We start from the raw sequence: 18,865 nt of genomic DNA on the forward strand, positions 1-18,865 counted from the left end.
GGAGGCGGGGGAGATAGATCTAACACCTGGTTAATGGACGAGATAAGATCATTTACTAAGGCGTCCCCTTTAGGTGTATCAAGGTTGAGGGCAACGTCATGGTCCGAGCCCTGAGCTGCGACCTCCGCCTCGTCCTCCAGCGAGTCCTCCAGCCGGGAACCTGAGCAGCGTGATGAAGCTGATGATTCCAAGCGGGCCCGCTTAGCTGGTCTGGGGCTGTGGTCCGTGGAGGAGTCCTCCACGTGAAACCTAGAGCCCACCCCGGGAGCGCGCTGTGGCGTGGACCGAGAGGGACCTGGAGGTGCCGATCCAACAGTGTCCTGGGTCTGTGTAAGGACCGGTCTGGACTGCAAGGCTTCTAGCAGCTTGGCAGACCATTTGTCCATAGACTTAGCCATGGATTGTGAAAGTGACTCAAAGGGCTTCTCAGCAAACACTGCAAACTCTGTCCCTGCCGCCTGGACAGTGGTAGCATGGGGGTCTACCTGAGCCGAGGGGCCCACAAGTGGTCGCGGCTCCGGTTGAGTCAGTGTAACAGGGGTCGAGCATTGCTCACAGTGAGGGTAGGTGGAACCCGCAGGCAACATAGCCCCACAAGAGGCACAGGTCGCAAAGAAACCCTGTGCCCTAGCGCTCTTGCTCCTTGTGGACGACATGCTGTTGTGTCCCAGGAGAGTGATCACAGAGGGTATAAGGGAAGAGTATACAGCCCGGCCGAACAGAGATATATATATATAAAGATATATAATACGTATCTATTCAGGCAACCCAGGGGGACCGGCACCGGATGACCGGTGTGGCTTACCGACCGCTAAAAAGCGGCGTGTGTGTCCTCCAGATTCCCTGCTCTAGGTCTCCCAGCGGTGAAGAGCTCTTTCCTGATGATTCTCCAGCTCAGTAAAAAAAAAATGGCTGCTGGAGCTCTCAGAGGGGGAGTGGAGCGGTGGGCGGCACCAGGAAAAAGTGCGGGAATCTGGGGTCCCTATTGTGATCAAAGAGGGGGGAGGAAGCATACAGGATGCTCCGGCCCTCACTGCCGACGTCAGGACGGCTGTCCCGCCCCTACCCTGACAGACAGGTCCGGGGGCGGGAGTCTTGCCAGTAGGCCGCAACTGAAGCCGGGGACTAAATTTATGACCGCGGCCGACAAGCAGGCGCGGTCGGCGCGGAAGTCCCCCGGCTTTCACGGATCAGCAGCCGCTGTGTGTCCCAGGCAGCGTCCGGTCGGCTGTCCCGCCCCTACCCTGACAGACAGGTCCGGGGGCGAGATTTGCAAGTAGGCCGCAACTGAAGCCGGGGACTAAATTTATGACCGCGGCCGACAAACAGGCGCGGTCGGCGCGGAAGTCCCCCGGCTTTCACGGCCTTGCAGCGTCCGGGTGCCAGGTGCTCCATGAACCGTCCCCATGGGGACACAGAGTACCTGACAGATGCAGGGCCCGGTCCCTGATAACGAAAATACTCCGGTCCGGCAGATTCCACACAGGGGCTGCGGAGGGAGCACGGTCCCAGTACCTGGATGACCGCTCAGGATCCCACTTCTCCCAGAGCCCTCAAGGGATGGTGAAGGAAATACGGCATGAGGCTCCGGCCGTCGTACCCGCAATGGGTACCTCAACCTTAACAGCACCGCCGACATAGTGGGGTGAGAAGGGAGCATGCCGGGGGCCCCGTGGGAGCCCTCTTTTCTTCCAACCGATAACATCAGCAGCTGCTGCTGACTAAAATGGGAATGCATGAGTGGATGTGTGCCTCCTTCCACACAAAGCATAAAACTGAGGAGCCCGTGAGGCACGGGAGGGTGTATAGGCAGAGGGGAGGGGTTACACTTTTTAAAGTGTAATACTTTGTGTGGCCTCCGGAGGCAGAAGCTATACACCCAATTGTCTGGGTCTCCCAATGGAGCGACAAAGAAAAACTGGTGACCGGTTCCCTTTAAAAAGGTGTAATATAAAAGTATAAGGCTATGTGCACATGGTGCATTTTTTTATGCAGTTTTTGATGTTTTTTGACTATCTGCACCAAAATTGGCATGCCTATCCTGAAGCCAGCAAAGTCCATGAGATTCCTGAAGTGCTGTGCCCACGTTGCTTCTTTTCTCCTTGCAGATTTGGCGTAGAAAATAATCTGCAGCATGGCAATTGTTGGTGCATTTTTTTTTTCCTGCATTTCTTTATGCCTTCCTCCCATTGACTTCAATAAAAAAAAATAAAAAAAAATAATAAAAAAAATTAAAAAAAACATATAGCAAAAAAACAAATCCCCTAAAGCGCATGTATTTTTTTTTACAGAAGGTGCAGATTTCATGCAGAAATAAATAATAATAATAAATACTAATAATATTAATTATTATTAATTATTATTATTAATAGTGAATGCTCCTCCTCTCCCCCCACTGCAAACGCTGGCTCTATGAGAAGCAGAAAAAGGAGGCAAAGTAGTCAGATGTTGGGCCATCGCCCCGGCTAACTAAACAGGTACGATGTATTGAAGACTATGGCTCCAAGGGCTCAGGGGGGCAAAAAAAACCTTACCACCAAGTCCCCCCCCCCCATCCGGTTCCAGTGTTCGTCCTTCATCCGGCGCAACTGGATCCTGGAACTGTCAGTAGCAGCTTGGTTTGAGGTTTTTTCTGCGCCTCTGAACCCCTGGAGCAATAATGATCTTTACAGACAGCCCCTTTAAGGGTTTACAGGCAGTATCAGTGGTGGGGTCTCACCGGTGGTCTCCAGGTAGTACTGGGTCACCCCTTTCCAGTGATGTATGAAGCTCTGCAGCAGGTCCTGAGCCGACTCCCGCTGGAAGAGAACAAGACTGTTACTACAATGTATGTACCCAACTCACAGGAGACGTCACTTTATGATCTGTGGGGTCCGGCCTCTGGAACACTCACGACCGTAAGAATAAAGGGGACACTGTCTATGAGGGCGCACACCGTGTCCGGCAGTGTCTATGAGGGCGCACACCGTGTCCGGCAGTGTCTATGAGGGCGCACACCGTGTCCGGCAGTGTCTATGAGGGCGCACACCGTGTCCGGCAGTGTCTATGAGGGCGCACACCGTGTCCGGCAGTGTCTATGAGGGCGCACACCGTGTCCGGCAGTGTCTATGAGGGCGCACACCGTGTCCGGCAGTGTCTATGAGGGCGCACACTGTGGCTGACAGTGTCTAGGAGGGCGCACACTGTGGCTGACAGTGTATAGGAGGGCGCACACTGTGGCTGACAGTGTATAGGAGGGCGCACACTGTGGCTGACAGTGTATAGGAGGGCGCACACTGTGGCTGACAGTGTATAGGAGGGCGCACACTGTGGCTGACAGTGTATAGGAGGGCGCACACTGTGACTGACAGTGTATAGGAGGGCGCACACCGTGTCCAGCAGTGTATATGAGTGCGCACACTATGGCTGGCGGTGCATATTGGGGGCGCACACTGTGCTGACAGTGTATATGAGGGTGCACACCGTGTCCAGCAGTGTATATGAGTGCGCACACTGTGGCTGGCAGTGTATATGGGGGGCGCACACTGTGCTGACAGTGTATATGAGGGTGCACACCGTGTCCAGCAGTGTATATGAGTGCGCACACTGTGGCTGACAGTGTATAGGAGGGCGCACACTGTGGCTGACAGTGTATAGGAGGGCGCACACTGTGGCTGACAGTGTATAGGAGGGCGCACACTGTAACTGACAGTGTATAGGAGGGCGCACACTGTGACTGACAGTGTATAGGAGGGCGCACACTCTGACTGACAGTGTATAGGAGGGCGCACACTCTGACTGACAGTGTATAGGAGGGCGCACACCGTGTCCAGCAGTGTATATGAGTGCGCACACTATGGCTGGCGGTGCATATTGGGGGCGCACACTGTGCTGACAGTGTATATGAGGGTGCACACCGTGTCCAGCAGTGTATATGAGTGCACACACTGTGGCTGACAGTGTATATGGGGGGCGCACACTGTGGCTGACAGTGTATATGGGGGGCGCACACTGTGGCTGACAGTGTATATGGGGGGCGCACACTGTGGCTGACAGTGTATATGGGGGGCTCACACTGTGGCTGCGGGGTATATGGGGGGCACACACTGTGGCTGACAGTGTATATGGGGGGCGCACACTGTGGCTGACAGTGTATATGGGGGGCGCACACTGTGGCTGGCAGTGTATATGGGGGCGCACACTGTGGCTGGCAGTGTATATGGGGGGCGCACACTGTGGCTGGCAGTGTATATGGGGGGCGCACACTGTGGCTGGCAGTGTATATGGGGGGCGCACACTGTGGCTGGCAGTGTATATGGGGGGCGCACACTGTGGCTGGCAGTGTATATGGGGGCGCACACTGTGGCTGGCAGTGTATATGGGGGCGCACACTGTGGCTGGCAGTGTATATGGGGGTGCACACCGTGTCCGGCGGTGTATATGAGGGTGCACACCGTGTCCGGCAGTGTATATGAGTGCATACACTGTGGCTGGCAGTGTATATGGGGGGCGCACACTGTGGCTGACAGTGTATATGAGGGTGCACACCGTGTCCAGCAGTGTATATGAGTGCGAACACTGTGTCTGGCAGTGTATATGGGGGGCGCACACTGTGGCTGGCAGTGTATAGGGGGGGCGCACACTGTGGCTGGCAGTGTATAGGGGGGGGCGCACACTGTGGCTGGTAGTGTGTATGGGGTGGCGCACACTGTGGCTGACAGTGTATATGGGGGGCGCACACTGTGTCTGACAGTGTATATGGGGGGTGCACACTGCCGTCACTGTATATGAGGGTGCACACCGTGTCCAGCAGTGTATATGAGTGTACACACTGTGGCTGACAGTGTATATGGGGGGCGCACACCGTGTCCAGCAGTGTATATGAGGGCGCACACTGTGGCTGACAGTGTATATGGGGGGCGCACACCGTGTCCAACAGTGTATATGAGGGCGCACACTGTGGCTGACAGTGTATATGGGGGGCGCACACTGTGGCTGACAGTGTATATGGGGGGCGCACACTGTCCGTCACTGTATATGAGGGTGCACACCGTGTCCAGCAGTGTATATGGGGGGCGCACAATGTGGCTGACAGTGTATATGGGGGGTGCACACTGTCCATCACTGTATATGAGGGTGCACACCTTGTCCAGCAGTGTATATGAGTGCACACTCTGTGCCTGACAGTGTATATGAGTGCACATACTGTGTCTGACAGTGTATATGGGGGGCGCACACTGTGGCTCACAGTGTATGGGGGGGGGCACACTGTGGCTGATAGTGTGTATGGGGGGGGCGCACACTGTGGCTAGCAGTTTATATGGGGTCGCACACTGTGGCTGACAGTGTATAGGGGGGTGCACACTGTGGGGGGCAGTGTGTATGGGGGGGCGCACACTGTGGGTGGCAGTATATATGGGGGGCGCACACTGTGGGTGACAGTGTATATGGGGGGCGCACACTGTGTCTGACAGTGAATATGGGGGGTGCACACTGTCCGTCACTGTATATGAGGGTGCACACCGCGTCCAGCAGTGTATATGGGGGGCGCACACTGTGGCTGGCAGTGTATATGGGGGCGCACACTGTGGCTGACAGTGTATATGGGGGGCGCACACTGTGTATGGCAGTGTATATGGGGGCGCACACTGTAAATGGCAGTTTGTCTATGTCCTAGCCTGCGGGATGGGACTAGTAGTTCACCGCACACTGACACGTCGCCGCCGCCGTCCTGCAGTCACATGACCTTGTATTACCGGGCGGCCCCGGGACTGTGACGTAGCACAGACCGGATGACACGTCGGTCCCGGGGCCGCACTCAGCCGGTTATTCCCGTCACTCACCGGCTCCACGACCTGCTGCAGGAGAGCCCCGAGCCGGCCCCACATCCTCACTTATTCCCTGAGCGCCATTATCCGCAGCCGGCCCCAGTGTTCCTAGTACAGCGGCCCATTACTCCCAGTCAGGCCGAGTCCGGTCACCGGGATTTCCTGACTATTTCCCCGTCCCTCCCCTCCTATCTCCGCCCACGGTCCCGCCCGGTACAAAATAATAATGGCCGCTGCTCATAGACACTTTATTACTACTTAAAGGGCATTTCCATGGCTGCAGAGCTGCTTATCTGCTCCTGGGAAAGCTGGGTGGCGCCCATTATGGCTGTGGGGCAATTCCAGCTTATTTACAGCACAAGTGGCGTTATGATCGGGCCAACCATTATTGTGGGGGTTGAAGGAAAAAAAAGCAACCTAAAAAATATTGATTCTTGTCATCCAAATTCTTGGATCTACAATTTTAGACTTTTCAGGTGATAGTTGTTTTTCTGCGGTTCCAGCTGTCATAAAGTTGAGGTGCTGTTCCTACTAATAAAGTTTGTTGAAAGGCTGCAGTGCACCCCATCACCAAGCTTTATTGCATGGGAAAGATCATCTCTGTATGCTGCTGTGAACAGAAACAAAAAAAAAATCAGCTTGGGGCTCCCCCTATATTTGATAACCAGCAAAGGTAAAGCAGACAGCTGGGGGCTGATATTATCAAGCTGGGAAGACCCATGGTTATTTGGCCCTTCCCAGCCTAAAAATAGCAGGGAACTCTCTGTATGATGATTATTATTAGAGCAAAATTCCAGAAAACCATACTCAAAAATTTCCTGGGGGTCCTATAAGTCCAAGGGCCACACGGGTAGCACAAACTCGTAATCATATTAAAGAAAGGAGAGCAAGCGAGTTTTTTAAAGCGCATAAATACATGATTTATTAAACATTAAGGTGACAAGTCTTGTAAAAGTTGGTAAAGAGTGATAAAAGAGCCTAGACCAATCCGGATGTTACATCCATATAAAACACTGAACCCCCAGTATTAGAGGATGATCAATTCAATATACAAAATCAGGGGATCTTTGTTATGGGATATCTCTATCATGTGTAAGGCACTGTCAATAGATTATACACACAGTGAAACATATATAGACCAAAGAATCAAAGAAAACCCTGATTAAGTATAAGACAAACATGCCATCCCCTGAAGAAGAAATTTCACGTCTATCGAAACGTACGTCGGGCAGCCCTGGGGCCACCTTCCTTTGACCACCTGTGAACTCCAGCATTACGCCATCTGAACCCATCATCGGCACAGAAGGGTATGATCCCTGCCCTGGCAGGATCCATATACGGGCTAAAAATCCTGGACTTGCCATGGACTATAATGTTATAATCTGGTGATATACCCTATGTGATAACGATTGGCCCACATATTTGTCTTATACTTAAATCATGTATTTATGCGCTTTAAAAAACTCGCTTGCTCTCCTTTCCTTATGATGATTATTATGTTGATATTTATTTTTTTTTTATCGGGGGAGGGGGGGGTATTCAGACATTTTGCTATGGGGCCCCATGATTTCTTTGTTCGCCCCTGGTGAAAAGGTTAAAAAATGATAAACAAATCTAAACATAACAGCAATGTAGTTTATCAAATTATTAAATTATCAAATAAAGTATTTTCTAAACAGCACTAATGTGTTTTGGGGTTTTTTTTCTGGAGCAAACTGGCTCAAAAACCACATGAAACTAATGTTGCGTAAGCGTACCCTAAGGATTTGTTCACAGGTTGGGTTTTTTTTGTTTAATTTTACCTGTTTTTAGGCTCAGATTGTGCACCAAAATACCACATCAAAATAATGCCTGAATTCTGCTCGCACCAAACTCCCCATTCGTTTGAATATAAAAACACACCTATAGTGCGCGTTTTTTTTTTTTTTCGGCACCCTTTTTAACGTATGTTAAACATAGCATCATGTCAATTTTTTGGAGCATTTTCTGAACGTAAATTGTATTATTTGCAGTGGAAATGCAACATAAGCCACACTATTGCTACACCACATTGCGATTAAAAATACATACAAAAATTCGCTATATATATATATATATATATATATATATATATATTTATACAGTACAGACCAAAGGTTTGGACACACCTTCTCATCTCTAGAACAACTGTTAAGAGGAGACTTTGTGCAGCAGGCCTTCATGGTAGAATAGCTGCTAGGAAACCACTGCTAAGGACAGGCAACAAGCAGAAGAGACTTGTTTGGGCTAAAGCACACAAGGAATGGACATTAGACCAGTGGAAATCTGTGCTTTGGTCTGATGAGTCCAAATTTGAGATCTTTGGATCCAACCACCGTGTCTTTGTAGAAAAGGTGAACGGATGGACTCTACATGGCTGGTTCCCACCGTGAAGCATGGAGGAGGAGGTGTGATGGTGTGGGGGTGCTTTACTGGTGACACTGTTGGAAATTTATTCAAAATTGAAGGCATACAGAACCAGCATGGCTACCACAGCATCTTGCAGCGGCGTGCTATTCCATCCGGTTTGCGTTTAGTTGGACCATCATTTATTTTTCAACAGGACAATGACCCCAAACACATCTCCAGGCTGTGTAAGGGCTATTTGACTAAGAAGGAGCCTGATGGGGTGCTACGACAGATGACCTGGTCTCCACAGTCACCATACCTGAACCCAATCGAGATGGTTTGGGGTGAGCTGGACCGCAGAGTGAAGGCAAAAGGGCCAACAAGTGCTAAGCATCTCTGGGAACTCCTTCAAGACTGTTGGAAAACCGTTTCCGGTGACTACCTCTTGAAGCTCTTCAAGAGAATGCCAAGAGTGTGCAAAGCAGTAATCAAAGCAAAAGGTGGCTACTGTGAAGAACCTAGAATATAAGACATATTTTCAGTTGTCTCACACTTTTTTAAGTATTTCATTCCACATGTGTTAATTCATAGTTTTGATGCCTTCAATGTGAATCTGCAATTTTCAGTCCTGAAAATAAAGAAAACTCTTTGAATGAGAAGGTGTGTCCAAACTTTTGGTCTGTACTGTATGTGTATATATATATATATATATATATATAAAAAAGCAAAAACTAAGTCACAACGGCATAAAAGATGCTTGTTTTTACTAAACTACTCCAAAAATAAAGTGTCTTTTAGAAGCGTTTTTTAGATGTGGATTTTTCGGCCATAAAAATCAGTGTAAAAAAATCTGAAAGTGAACACCATCTTAAACTTTTTTGGGGGGGATTTTCCTGGTAGAAGCATCCACATAAAAAAAGTAACTTGCACTAAAAGCACATTTTTTTTTTATTAAAATGAATAAAATGTAGATTTGAATACTTTTTTTATATAGGTTTTGCTACTACAAATCAAGTAAAAAAAAAATTTTAATTTTTCCTTTTTAACCTAGAGTTTTCTAAAAGATGGGGTTTATGTTGTAGTTCTGGTGCCTAGACCTGGTGAGCGCTCACCAGTAATTGCAATGATACATGTGAGTACACATCACTGGATGTAATCACCGCCGCAGTGTTGGTGCTCAGACCTTTGTTCGTTGCTCAGTACTGTGATCTGAGTGGAGCAGCCACATTGACATGACAGCTCTACTAAGATCAAAGCAATTACAGGTGATAAAGTGGAGATGTACCCAAGTGTATGTCACTTGTCTACAATAAAGTGGCACAGGTTAGTCCTACAGCTATGAACTGGGGGCTATAATGTGGTGTTTTGTTAAATGGATTGTGCCCAGTTTGGAACCTTAAAAACTTCTCAATTGCTTGAGGTTCATCATCTGAGACCCCACAGTTCCTGAGAACAGGGCTCTTAAGTGCCCATCTGTATGGAGTGGAGATTGAACATGCCCACCTCCGCTCCATTCCTTCTTAATGAGAGTACCGAAAACCACCTGGCTATTTCCGGCGGGCCCAATGGAGGTGCACATGCCCAACCTTGTTCAAAGCCCTATTCTTGAGATCAGTATTGGTAACAGTGGTCAGATGTTGACTAAGATCAGAAAGTTGTGGCACCCCAGAGTATATCAGGGTGCCACAGGGAACTGCATCCTGTCATCCAGGGTGTAGGGCCTACCCCCCATGGTTCCAGGTTCCTAAGAAACCGGTGTCACTACCATCAGCACCACAAATCCCAATCACACCTCACATCATCCCTGTCAGACACCCAAGTGGGTTGGTTAAGCTGGAATAGGGCCACCCACCTAGGGGTCAGGCAGACTGGTGGGAGGAAGGAAGGGCAGAGTAGTGAAAGCCCTCAAAGAGTGAGGAGCTGGAGTAGTAGCTCCCGGGGAACTAGACTGAGGTTGGGTCGCAGACGGTGGTCCGGGACCAGAGGAGTTGGGGACTGGTGGCAGAGACATTGGAGAAGGGTTCAACGGACATAGTCTAGGAGCACTGTCGGCATCAGAAACCCAAAAGAACTGACTGGTACCAAGCACAATGGGGTACAGGACCCTAGGTCAGGAGCCGATGCAATGTCCTAATAATTAACCTGGGAGGGAGAGTATCTTTATGAACTTCCTTAAGGGCTCAGAGATTGAAGGCTACAGCACACCGTACGAGATAGGCTTTCCAGTAAAGCGGGCCACTAAAATCCTAAGTGACAGGCATCAAGAGCACAGCTACACTAAATATAGTGAGCGGGGCCCCCACAGGTTCAAGCCAAGGGGCCACACAGAGAACTAAATTGTGCATGGAGGCGGCTCCGGATTACCAAGTGACACCGGTGGGAGTGGACACCTGGACGGGCTCCCCCGTAGTGACTGTAATGCACAGAGACTTTGGTTTATCTTCAGTGTGAGTGTCTGCTTTATAATCCTCATCCTGCACCACGACTACCCACAGTGAGTACAGTGGTTCCTCTGCACCCTGCGCTCCCAAATATCCGACCAATACCCCAGAAGCCGAGGCCTTCCCTACACCTTGCTGCTCCATATCATCTGCCCTGGTACTCCTTCCAGCAGCAGTGGTACTCCCATTACCGCAACCCGCAGATGGCGCCACAAACTTCTCCCCTGTAAATAATCCCCTTTCAAGGATCGGAGTGTCTGCCAAGCCCGGGTCCGGACCCCGTGAGCCACGACCACCCCGGATCCGAGCACCCCGGTCTGCGCTGGGGCAGCACAAAGTCATCCCCTACTTACGATATTGGACTACCCTTTTAGGAAAGTTTGTTGGGTTCCCTTCCACTTTTTTTGAGGACTTGCAATATAATGTGAACTTGTGTACTTTTTTGTTTGGCATGCTGCCCTTTTTTTGTTTTTGAAGCTTGGGTGAAGAAATTCACAATCTAAAGCGGGCTTGACACGCTGCAACATCGCTAGCATCGGCTAGTGATGTCGAGCGCGATAGCACCCGCCCCCGTCGTACGTGCGATATCTGGTGATCGCTGCTGTTGCGAACATTATCGCTACGGCAGCTTCACATGCACATTCCTGGTCGGAGACGTCGCTGTGACCGCCAAACAATCCCTCCCTCAAGGGGGATGTGCGTTCGACGTCACCGCAACGTCACCGCGACATCACTAAGCGGCCTGCCAATAGAAGTGGAGGGGCGGAGATGAGCGGGACATAACATCCCGCCCACCTCCTTCCTTCCGCATTAACGATATTATGGAAAGGAGCGACGTGTCACCGAACAATGATTTTTGATGTTTTTGCGATCGGTGATCGTCGCTCCTAGGGTTTACACGCTGCGATGTCGGTAACGGCGCCGGATGTGCGTCACTAACGACGTGACCCCAACAATATATCGTTACCGATGTCGCAACATGTAAAGCCCGCTTTAGACTTTCAATCAAAATGTGATTAAAAAGTCTAAAACTATTCTCACAGTGTACAGAGGCTTATCCCTATAGCGTCTTTCACAATCCTAATCCTGTAGCAACTGTCTTGCTGGGCAATGTTTCAGCCTCACGTCTCACCGCACCCTACAGAAGTTGATTATGGCAATCATTTTCAGAAACCTGAGAAGACACAGACTTCAAGGCTTGACTAGCAGAGTGAACTTCAAGAACCTAAAGGCAAAGATTGGTAGAATTACATGGCACATAATTCTTAAGCACAAAACTGCACACGAAGAATGGGAAATCTTCCATAAGGAAATCCTTAAAGCACAAGAACTAACAATACCTAAAAGGAAGATAAAGGGAAAAGATCTGAAGAAACCAGGATGGGAGGAATGACCAAAAAATTACATCACCTGCTAAAAAGAAAAAAGGAAACATACAAGTGGTAGTTGGGGATTATACCAAGAATACAAGGCAGTTTGCAGACTCTGCAAGACAAGGGTCAAAGGAGCTAAGGCTGAACACCAATTGAGGATTGCAAAAGAGGCCAAGAGTAAGGTAAAAGGATTTTGGGGGTATGTTAAAAGCAAAAGAAAAAAGTGAAAGAGACTATTGGAGTCCTGCAGAATCAAAAAGGTGAAATGTTCAACAAGGTGGAACAGCCGGTGGAGATACTAAATTCGTATTTTGTATCCGTCTTCTCCCAAAAACGAATGCAACCATTAACATTAATCATATTAGAAGTGACGGTCAGGAGGAGTCCAAGCTGACAATAAGCAAAGGATTGATATTGGAACATTTAGCCAAGGTCCAGACGATTTACACCCTAGAGTCTTGAAAGAAATAGCTGATGAAATAATAGTACCGCATCAATAAGTCACTGGCAACAGGAGAGGTCCATCTAGATTGGAAAAGGGCAAATGTGGTTCCTATCTACAAAAAGGGGAAAAAGGAGGATCCAGGGAATTACAGGCCAGTATCCTGACTTCGATAGAAGAAACATTTTCAAGCAAATTGTCAAGGAACATTTACTTAGGTATCTCGATCTGAAGGCATTAATCAACCAGATCCAGCATGGCTTTATGAACAATAAATCTTCTCACACCAACCTGATTTCCTTCTACAACAAAGTCAATGAATGTTTGGACCAGTGGATATAGTAAACCTTGACTTCACTAAGGCATTCGATAAAGTATCACATGACATCCTCATTGAAAAAATTATCACGTATGGAATTGACAAAAAAACAGTTAGATGGGTTCACAACTGGCTTACTGATCGGGTGCAACAAGTAATACTAAATATCTGCACATCAAACTGGAGGAAAGTAAAAAACGGGGGCCGCAAGGCTCTGTCCTGGGGCCAGTGCTGTTTAATATCTTTATAAATGATCTGGATAACGGAATTATTGGGAAACTCATAAAATTTGCATATGATACTAAGATTTGAGGAGTAGCCAACACTAGAGAGGAAAGTGAGCGGATTAAAAAAAAAATCTAGACACTCGAGCAATGGGCCGAGGAGAACAGAATGGTGTTTACCAGGGACAAATGCAAAGTCCTACATCTAGGTAAGAGAAATGTAAAATGCATATATAGTATGGGAGGAATAGAACTAGGTGATAGCACCGGAGAAAAGGAATGGGCATAAGAGTAGATCCCAAATTCAACAAGAGCCAACAATGCAGAGCTTCAGCTAACAAGGCCAACACAATTCTGGGATGTATCAAGACAAGCATTGACTCTAGATGAAGAGAGGCGATTATTCCCCTATACTGTGCCCTGGTCAGACCCCACCTGGAATACTGTGTACAGTTCAGGGAGCTCCAATTCAAGAAAGACATCGATATATTGGAGAAAGTCCAGAGAAGAACAACCAAGATGGTAGAAGTTCTTCAAACCATGTCATAAGAAGACCGGCTAAAAGACATAGGGATGTTTAGTTTAGGATGGGCTGTTGGATAGAAGATCCAGCTGAGGCCATATTACACTAAGCATTTGTTAAAATGTTTGCTCCTGATCAATGGTCAGAAATTACGAATTAATGAGCAAAGTGCTTTTTCCTCAAATGATTGCATGTTTTTATTTCACAGTCTAAAAAATGTATCGTTCTGAATATGCAAATTGTATGGGGATCAAATCATCCCATTAACGATCATTCCTTCCTATACAGTTTGCATTAAGTCCGTGTAAAAGCCTTTTTTTTATGAAAATGGGATAATAAAGATAATAAAGATATTTGCTTGAGGGCCTCATATGGGAACTGTACCTTCAACAAACTTTGCATAAATTAATAGAGTAGGCGAATATAAGATGGCTGTCATCTCGATCTCAAGCCATGGTGACTTGATGGATGAACAATCTGTATTAGGATCGATGTTGTGCAGCCTAAATAGGTCCACCAAGGTCTTCTCTGCTGTTTGATTGTATCGAGCTGTCCTTCTTCTTCCCCTTGTTCCATCTATTCTTCTGACAATGATGTCCTCCTCCAGTTATTGAACATGTCCTACACCTTTTATTATTTTCTTTAGTGGAGAAGTGAGGAGAAAAGTGAAAAAAATGAAACAAAACAGAAAAAGGCACAGAAAGGTCACGCTGAGCTTTCCTACAAGTCTCCTACCTCACTTTAGAGCTGGATTCACAATTAGACCTAAGACCCACGGTATGAAAATCGGAGCGAGTGGAATGCGATAAAACATCGCATTCCACTGGGACCAATATTACTCTATGTGCCAGCACAGATGAGCGATTATTTTCTCAGCCCTAATCGGACTGAGAAAACAGTCGCAGCATGCTGTGGGTGCAATGCGATCCTCTTTCTCTCGCACCCATTCAAGTATATAGGGTGAGAGAGACATCGCACTGCACTCGCATTACATCAGTGTTATGCGAGTGCAGAGCAAGAATGGCAATAGCCGGCAATGGAGGAGAGAGGGAGATAAATCCCTCCCTCCACTCCTCAGTGCCGGACCACCCCCCGCAGCTGTGTTTCGATCGCATGATCGGACCTCCGTTGCAATGACACTCGAATGACACTCGGCTCCCGCTGTGCTGCCAGCGTGAGCCGAGTGTCATGCGAGGATCGCAGTAGTCCCCATGTGGCCCCGGCCTTCCACTGCTCAGTTCTGCTGTGTAATTTTCTTCATGCTGCTGCTTCTATTTGTTTCCTGAGCGGTGAATGGGAGCCATCCATAGCAGCTAATCTCCCACCCCCCAGCACAGAGTCAATTGCAAATTGAGAGAAATAGGCTGTAGAAGAGAAAATCTGTAAAAAAAAATATGTAGGCTACCAGACATACAATGGCCACAAATAGTGTTATTCCTCATATACACACTGTAAAGACGGAGTTACACGGTACAATATATCTAACGATATGTCGTCGGGGTCACGGAATTCGTGACGCACATCTGGCATCGTTAGAGATGTCGTACCGTGTGACACCTCCGAACGACTGTGAACTAGCAAAAATACCTTATCGTTGCTCATTGACACGTCGTTCATTTTTATAAAGTCGGTCACATTCCTGGATGCAGGTTGTTTGTCGTTCCTGAGGCAGCACACATCGCTCGGTGTGACACCCCGGGAATGATGAACACAGCTTACCTGCGTCCCGCCGGCAATGCGGAAGGAAGAAGGTGTGCGGGATGTTACGTCCCGCTCATCTCCACCCCTCCGCTTTGATTGGGTGGCCGCTGTGTGACGTCGCTGTGATGCTGAACGCCCCTCCCCCTTCAGGAAGAGGTTGTTCGCCGCCCACAGCAAGGTTGTTCGGGAGGTAAGTACGTGTGACAGGGGGTAAACGACTTTGTGCGACACGGGCAACAAATTGCCTGTGACGCACAAACGACGGGGGCGGGTGCGGGTGCTTATGCGATCGCACGATATATCGTCCCGTGTAACAGGGCCTTAAGGATTTGCTCACTTTCTTGATAGCTGGTTGAGGTAGTCACAGGAAGTGTTTCTATATAAATCCCTGGCTGGTCTATTTAATTCTTATAAACCGCTCCACAGGAATAAACTTAAAACATTTTCCGGCGCAAAGGTACAAACATGAAAATTCCAAGTCCATGTGGCTGCGGGGTACTCCCGCTCAGGTACAGGGTTCTGCTCTACTGACAATCAGAGCACAGCTATGGAGGTCTGTTACATCCATACACAGAACACCCCTAGTGACTCCAGAAGCCTCCATTTTACCTGCTGGCCCACACCCTAAAGGTGGAGATATGGTGAATAGCCGCCCCACCCATCTCTTTAGGTGTTCACAAAATGAACCCATCCCTGTTAAAGCCTGTTTAGTCCTCTCAGTACCTGGTATACTGGAGCATACCTCCGGATTCACATCACCGAGGTTATTAACCTCGGCGATACATATCTCCCCTCTAGTATTTTACCAATGATCACTTTACAACATGAATAACAGCCTATTCTGGAAAGTTATTTGAAGTTTGGTTAGCTTATACTGTAAATGTGCCATTAAACTAGAGCCAATCAATAGGCTATAATGATGATCAACGCTAGTTAGTGGAAATCAGATCATTCAAAAGGGCCGTAAGTGGACTCTTCTTAAATGAGTGTTATGTTATATTGTCAATTGTCACTCATGTAAATCTAATTTATACCGCTACATGACCCCTTAAAAAAATGACTACTATTGTTTTACTTCATGTTCAAGTTTAAAGTTTACTATCAACATCAACACCAGCCACTATTCAAGGTTAGATTTTGTGGACATGTACAGTGGGGAAAATAAGTATTTGATCCTCTGCCAGTTTTGCAAGCTTTCCCCACCTACAAAGAATTGAGAGGTAATTTTTATCGTAGGTACCCTTCAACTGTGACAGAATACCCAAAATAAAACTCCAAAAAATCACATTGTATGATTTTTTAATAATTAATTACATTTTATTGCATCAAAAAAGTATATGATCACCTACCAATCACCAAGAATTCTGGCTCTCACAGTTATTATTTCTTTAAGAATCTCCTACTTTGCACTTATTACCTGTATTAACTGCACCTGTTTGAACCCGCCCCGTTACCTGTATAAAGGACACCTTTCCACACACTCAATCACACTCCAACCTCTCCACTATGGCCAAAACCAAAGAGCTGTCTAAGGACACCAATGACAAAATTGTGGATCTGCACAAGGCTGGGATGAGCTACAGGACAATAGGCAAACAGCTTGGCGAGAAGACAACAACTGTTCTCGCAATTATTACAGAAGGGAAGAAACACAAGATGACTGTCAATTTTGCTCGGTCTCAGCCCAGAACAACATGGGAGGATCTGGTCGATGACCTGAAGAAAGCTGGGACCACAGTCTCAAAGATTACCGTTAGTAACACATTATGCCATCATGGATTAAAATCCTGCAGGGCACACAAGGTCCCCCTGCTCATGCCAGGACATGACCAGGTCGTTTGAAGTTTGCCAATGATCACCAGGAAGATCCAGTAGAGGCATGGGAGAAGGTCATGTGGTTGGATGAGATCAAAATTGAAATTTTTGGTATCAACTCCACTTGCCATGTTTTGAGGAAGAAGAAGGATGAGTACTGTGCTGTTTCTATTTGTTTTAGTTAAAACTGTTATTTAATGTTTTCCATGCTTGTCTCTGCTGCCATCTACTGGTCAGACCTTTCGGCTCCTCTGTTTCTTTTGTCCAGCCCATGGGAGTGTCTGCTGATCTTCTTGCATCACTTCCTGGCATATTCAGTTCAGCCAGAGTTTTTGTGAGAATCACATCCCTTATTGGAGCTGCTAGAAGCAAAGTCTTCTGACCTTAGTGGCTTCAGAATCAAGCATCACAAGAGAACCACAATACCAGGTGTGAGGTAAATCCTGGGATATGAAGAGGAATTATGACTAGAAGTCATAATTGCTCTCATCACTCCCTGGCAGTGCCCCCTCCCTTCTTGTGCTCAAATGTCCAGCATCTGTGAAGGTGTCACATCCCACTTACACCTCCAACAGCCATCTCCTCTGATATGGAGATGAGATGATGTGAGGACAATGGACCCAGGATGACTCCCTGCCGTCACCCTGTAACAAGAGTTGTATCTCATTAGCAAGGCTTGGAAGTAGCCAGACAGAACGACTCCAGTAAAAAATGGTTCATATCTCGCAAGCCATATCTCCGATAAATATGGCAACCATAAAAATGGTGTTTGCGCAGGCGGACGATGCTGGCACACCTTTTTTATGGAAGGGGGAGCTTGGGAAATACCCCAGGCGTGATATCAGCCATATGGGAACTCGTAGACAGGTCATGAGTCCCCTCGTTCTGTAGCTAAATTCATAACTGTCACAATGAGAGCATTGGCGTCCGCCTACGACGCTCCCAGGCAAAGTTATGGCCCATATTCCATGTTGTGAATTTGTCCATAACTCCAGCCAGGGGTGGAGCAGTGCTCCCTGTGAGGTCACTAAGGTAGGAGGGGACCTGGATTGGCCCAGGTTGATAACCCTACTTCGGCCATTTTCCAGGGTTCTTCTCGCTGGGGGCACGTGTAGGAAACATCTGTGGGAGTTCCTGGAAACCTGGTCTACAGCGCCCCCCTGTGGCCAGACACACAAGGTAACTGATGTAATTGTATACCTGTTTATAACCCATGCTTTATCTGTAACTGTACTCTGACATAACTGTATATTCTGTAGATTCCCTATTGTATATATTGTAGTTTCTAGTGTGCTTTAGGCGATTAAATTATATAATTAATCTTGGGCTGTTCTGTTATCTCGATCTTGAATCCCACGTCTGTGTGTTCGGCTAATAGTTACCGTGAAGCGGTTGGTGGCAGCGAGTTGTGCCAAGGATTATTGTGGGGAGGCCAGTGAGATTCGGGAAGATATTATTGTCACAAACCACCGGGGGGTCACTCCGAAATCCCCCGCGCTGGCTACCAGTACGTCACGATCGGGGGGTAACAAGCAGGAGTCAACCCTCCTTTATACCTCCCGACCGACAGACAGAGCACGTGACGCGCTCTCTAGCGCCCCTCTTATAGTCAGGCCAATTATGGAATTGCCCGACAATAAGAAAGGAGGCCGCTATACTACTTATGCCGATTCTTGAAGGGTCCCCGGTGAGAGGAGGGTATATATTCCCCCGACCTCCGCGGGCGGAATATATAATATCTTCCCGAATCTCACTGGCCTCCCCACAATAATCCTTGGCACAACTCGCTGCCACCAACCGATTTACGGTAACTATTAGCCGAACACACAGACGTGGGATTCAAGATCGAGATA

General features: G+C 47.8%; 1 protein-coding gene across 1 annotated transcript in view; it reads right to left on the reverse strand.

The window, feature by feature from the left end:
* The window catches only part of FHIP2B (FHF complex subunit HOOK interacting protein 2B), a 72,350-nt gene extending 66,346 nt beyond the window's left edge, over positions 1–6,004 (reverse strand). The window contains exons 1-2 of the mRNA XM_075343053.1: positions 5,823–6,004; positions 2,720–2,798 (exon numbers count right to left, since the gene is read on the reverse strand). Coding sequence (XP_075199168.1) covers positions 2,720–2,798; positions 5,823–5,867 — 124 coding nt within the window. The 5' untranslated portion in view covers positions 5,868–6,004. The remainder of the gene's footprint in view (positions 1–2,719; positions 2,799–5,822) is intronic.
* Between the last annotated feature and the right edge of the window lie 12,861 nt (positions 6,005–18,865).

This window comes from Anomaloglossus baeobatrachus, chromosome 4 (assembly GCF_048569485.1).
Source record: "Anomaloglossus baeobatrachus isolate aAnoBae1 chromosome 4, aAnoBae1.hap1, whole genome shotgun sequence".
In the NCBI taxonomy this organism is placed as follows: Eukaryota; Metazoa; Chordata; class Amphibia; order Anura; family Aromobatidae; genus Anomaloglossus; species Anomaloglossus baeobatrachus.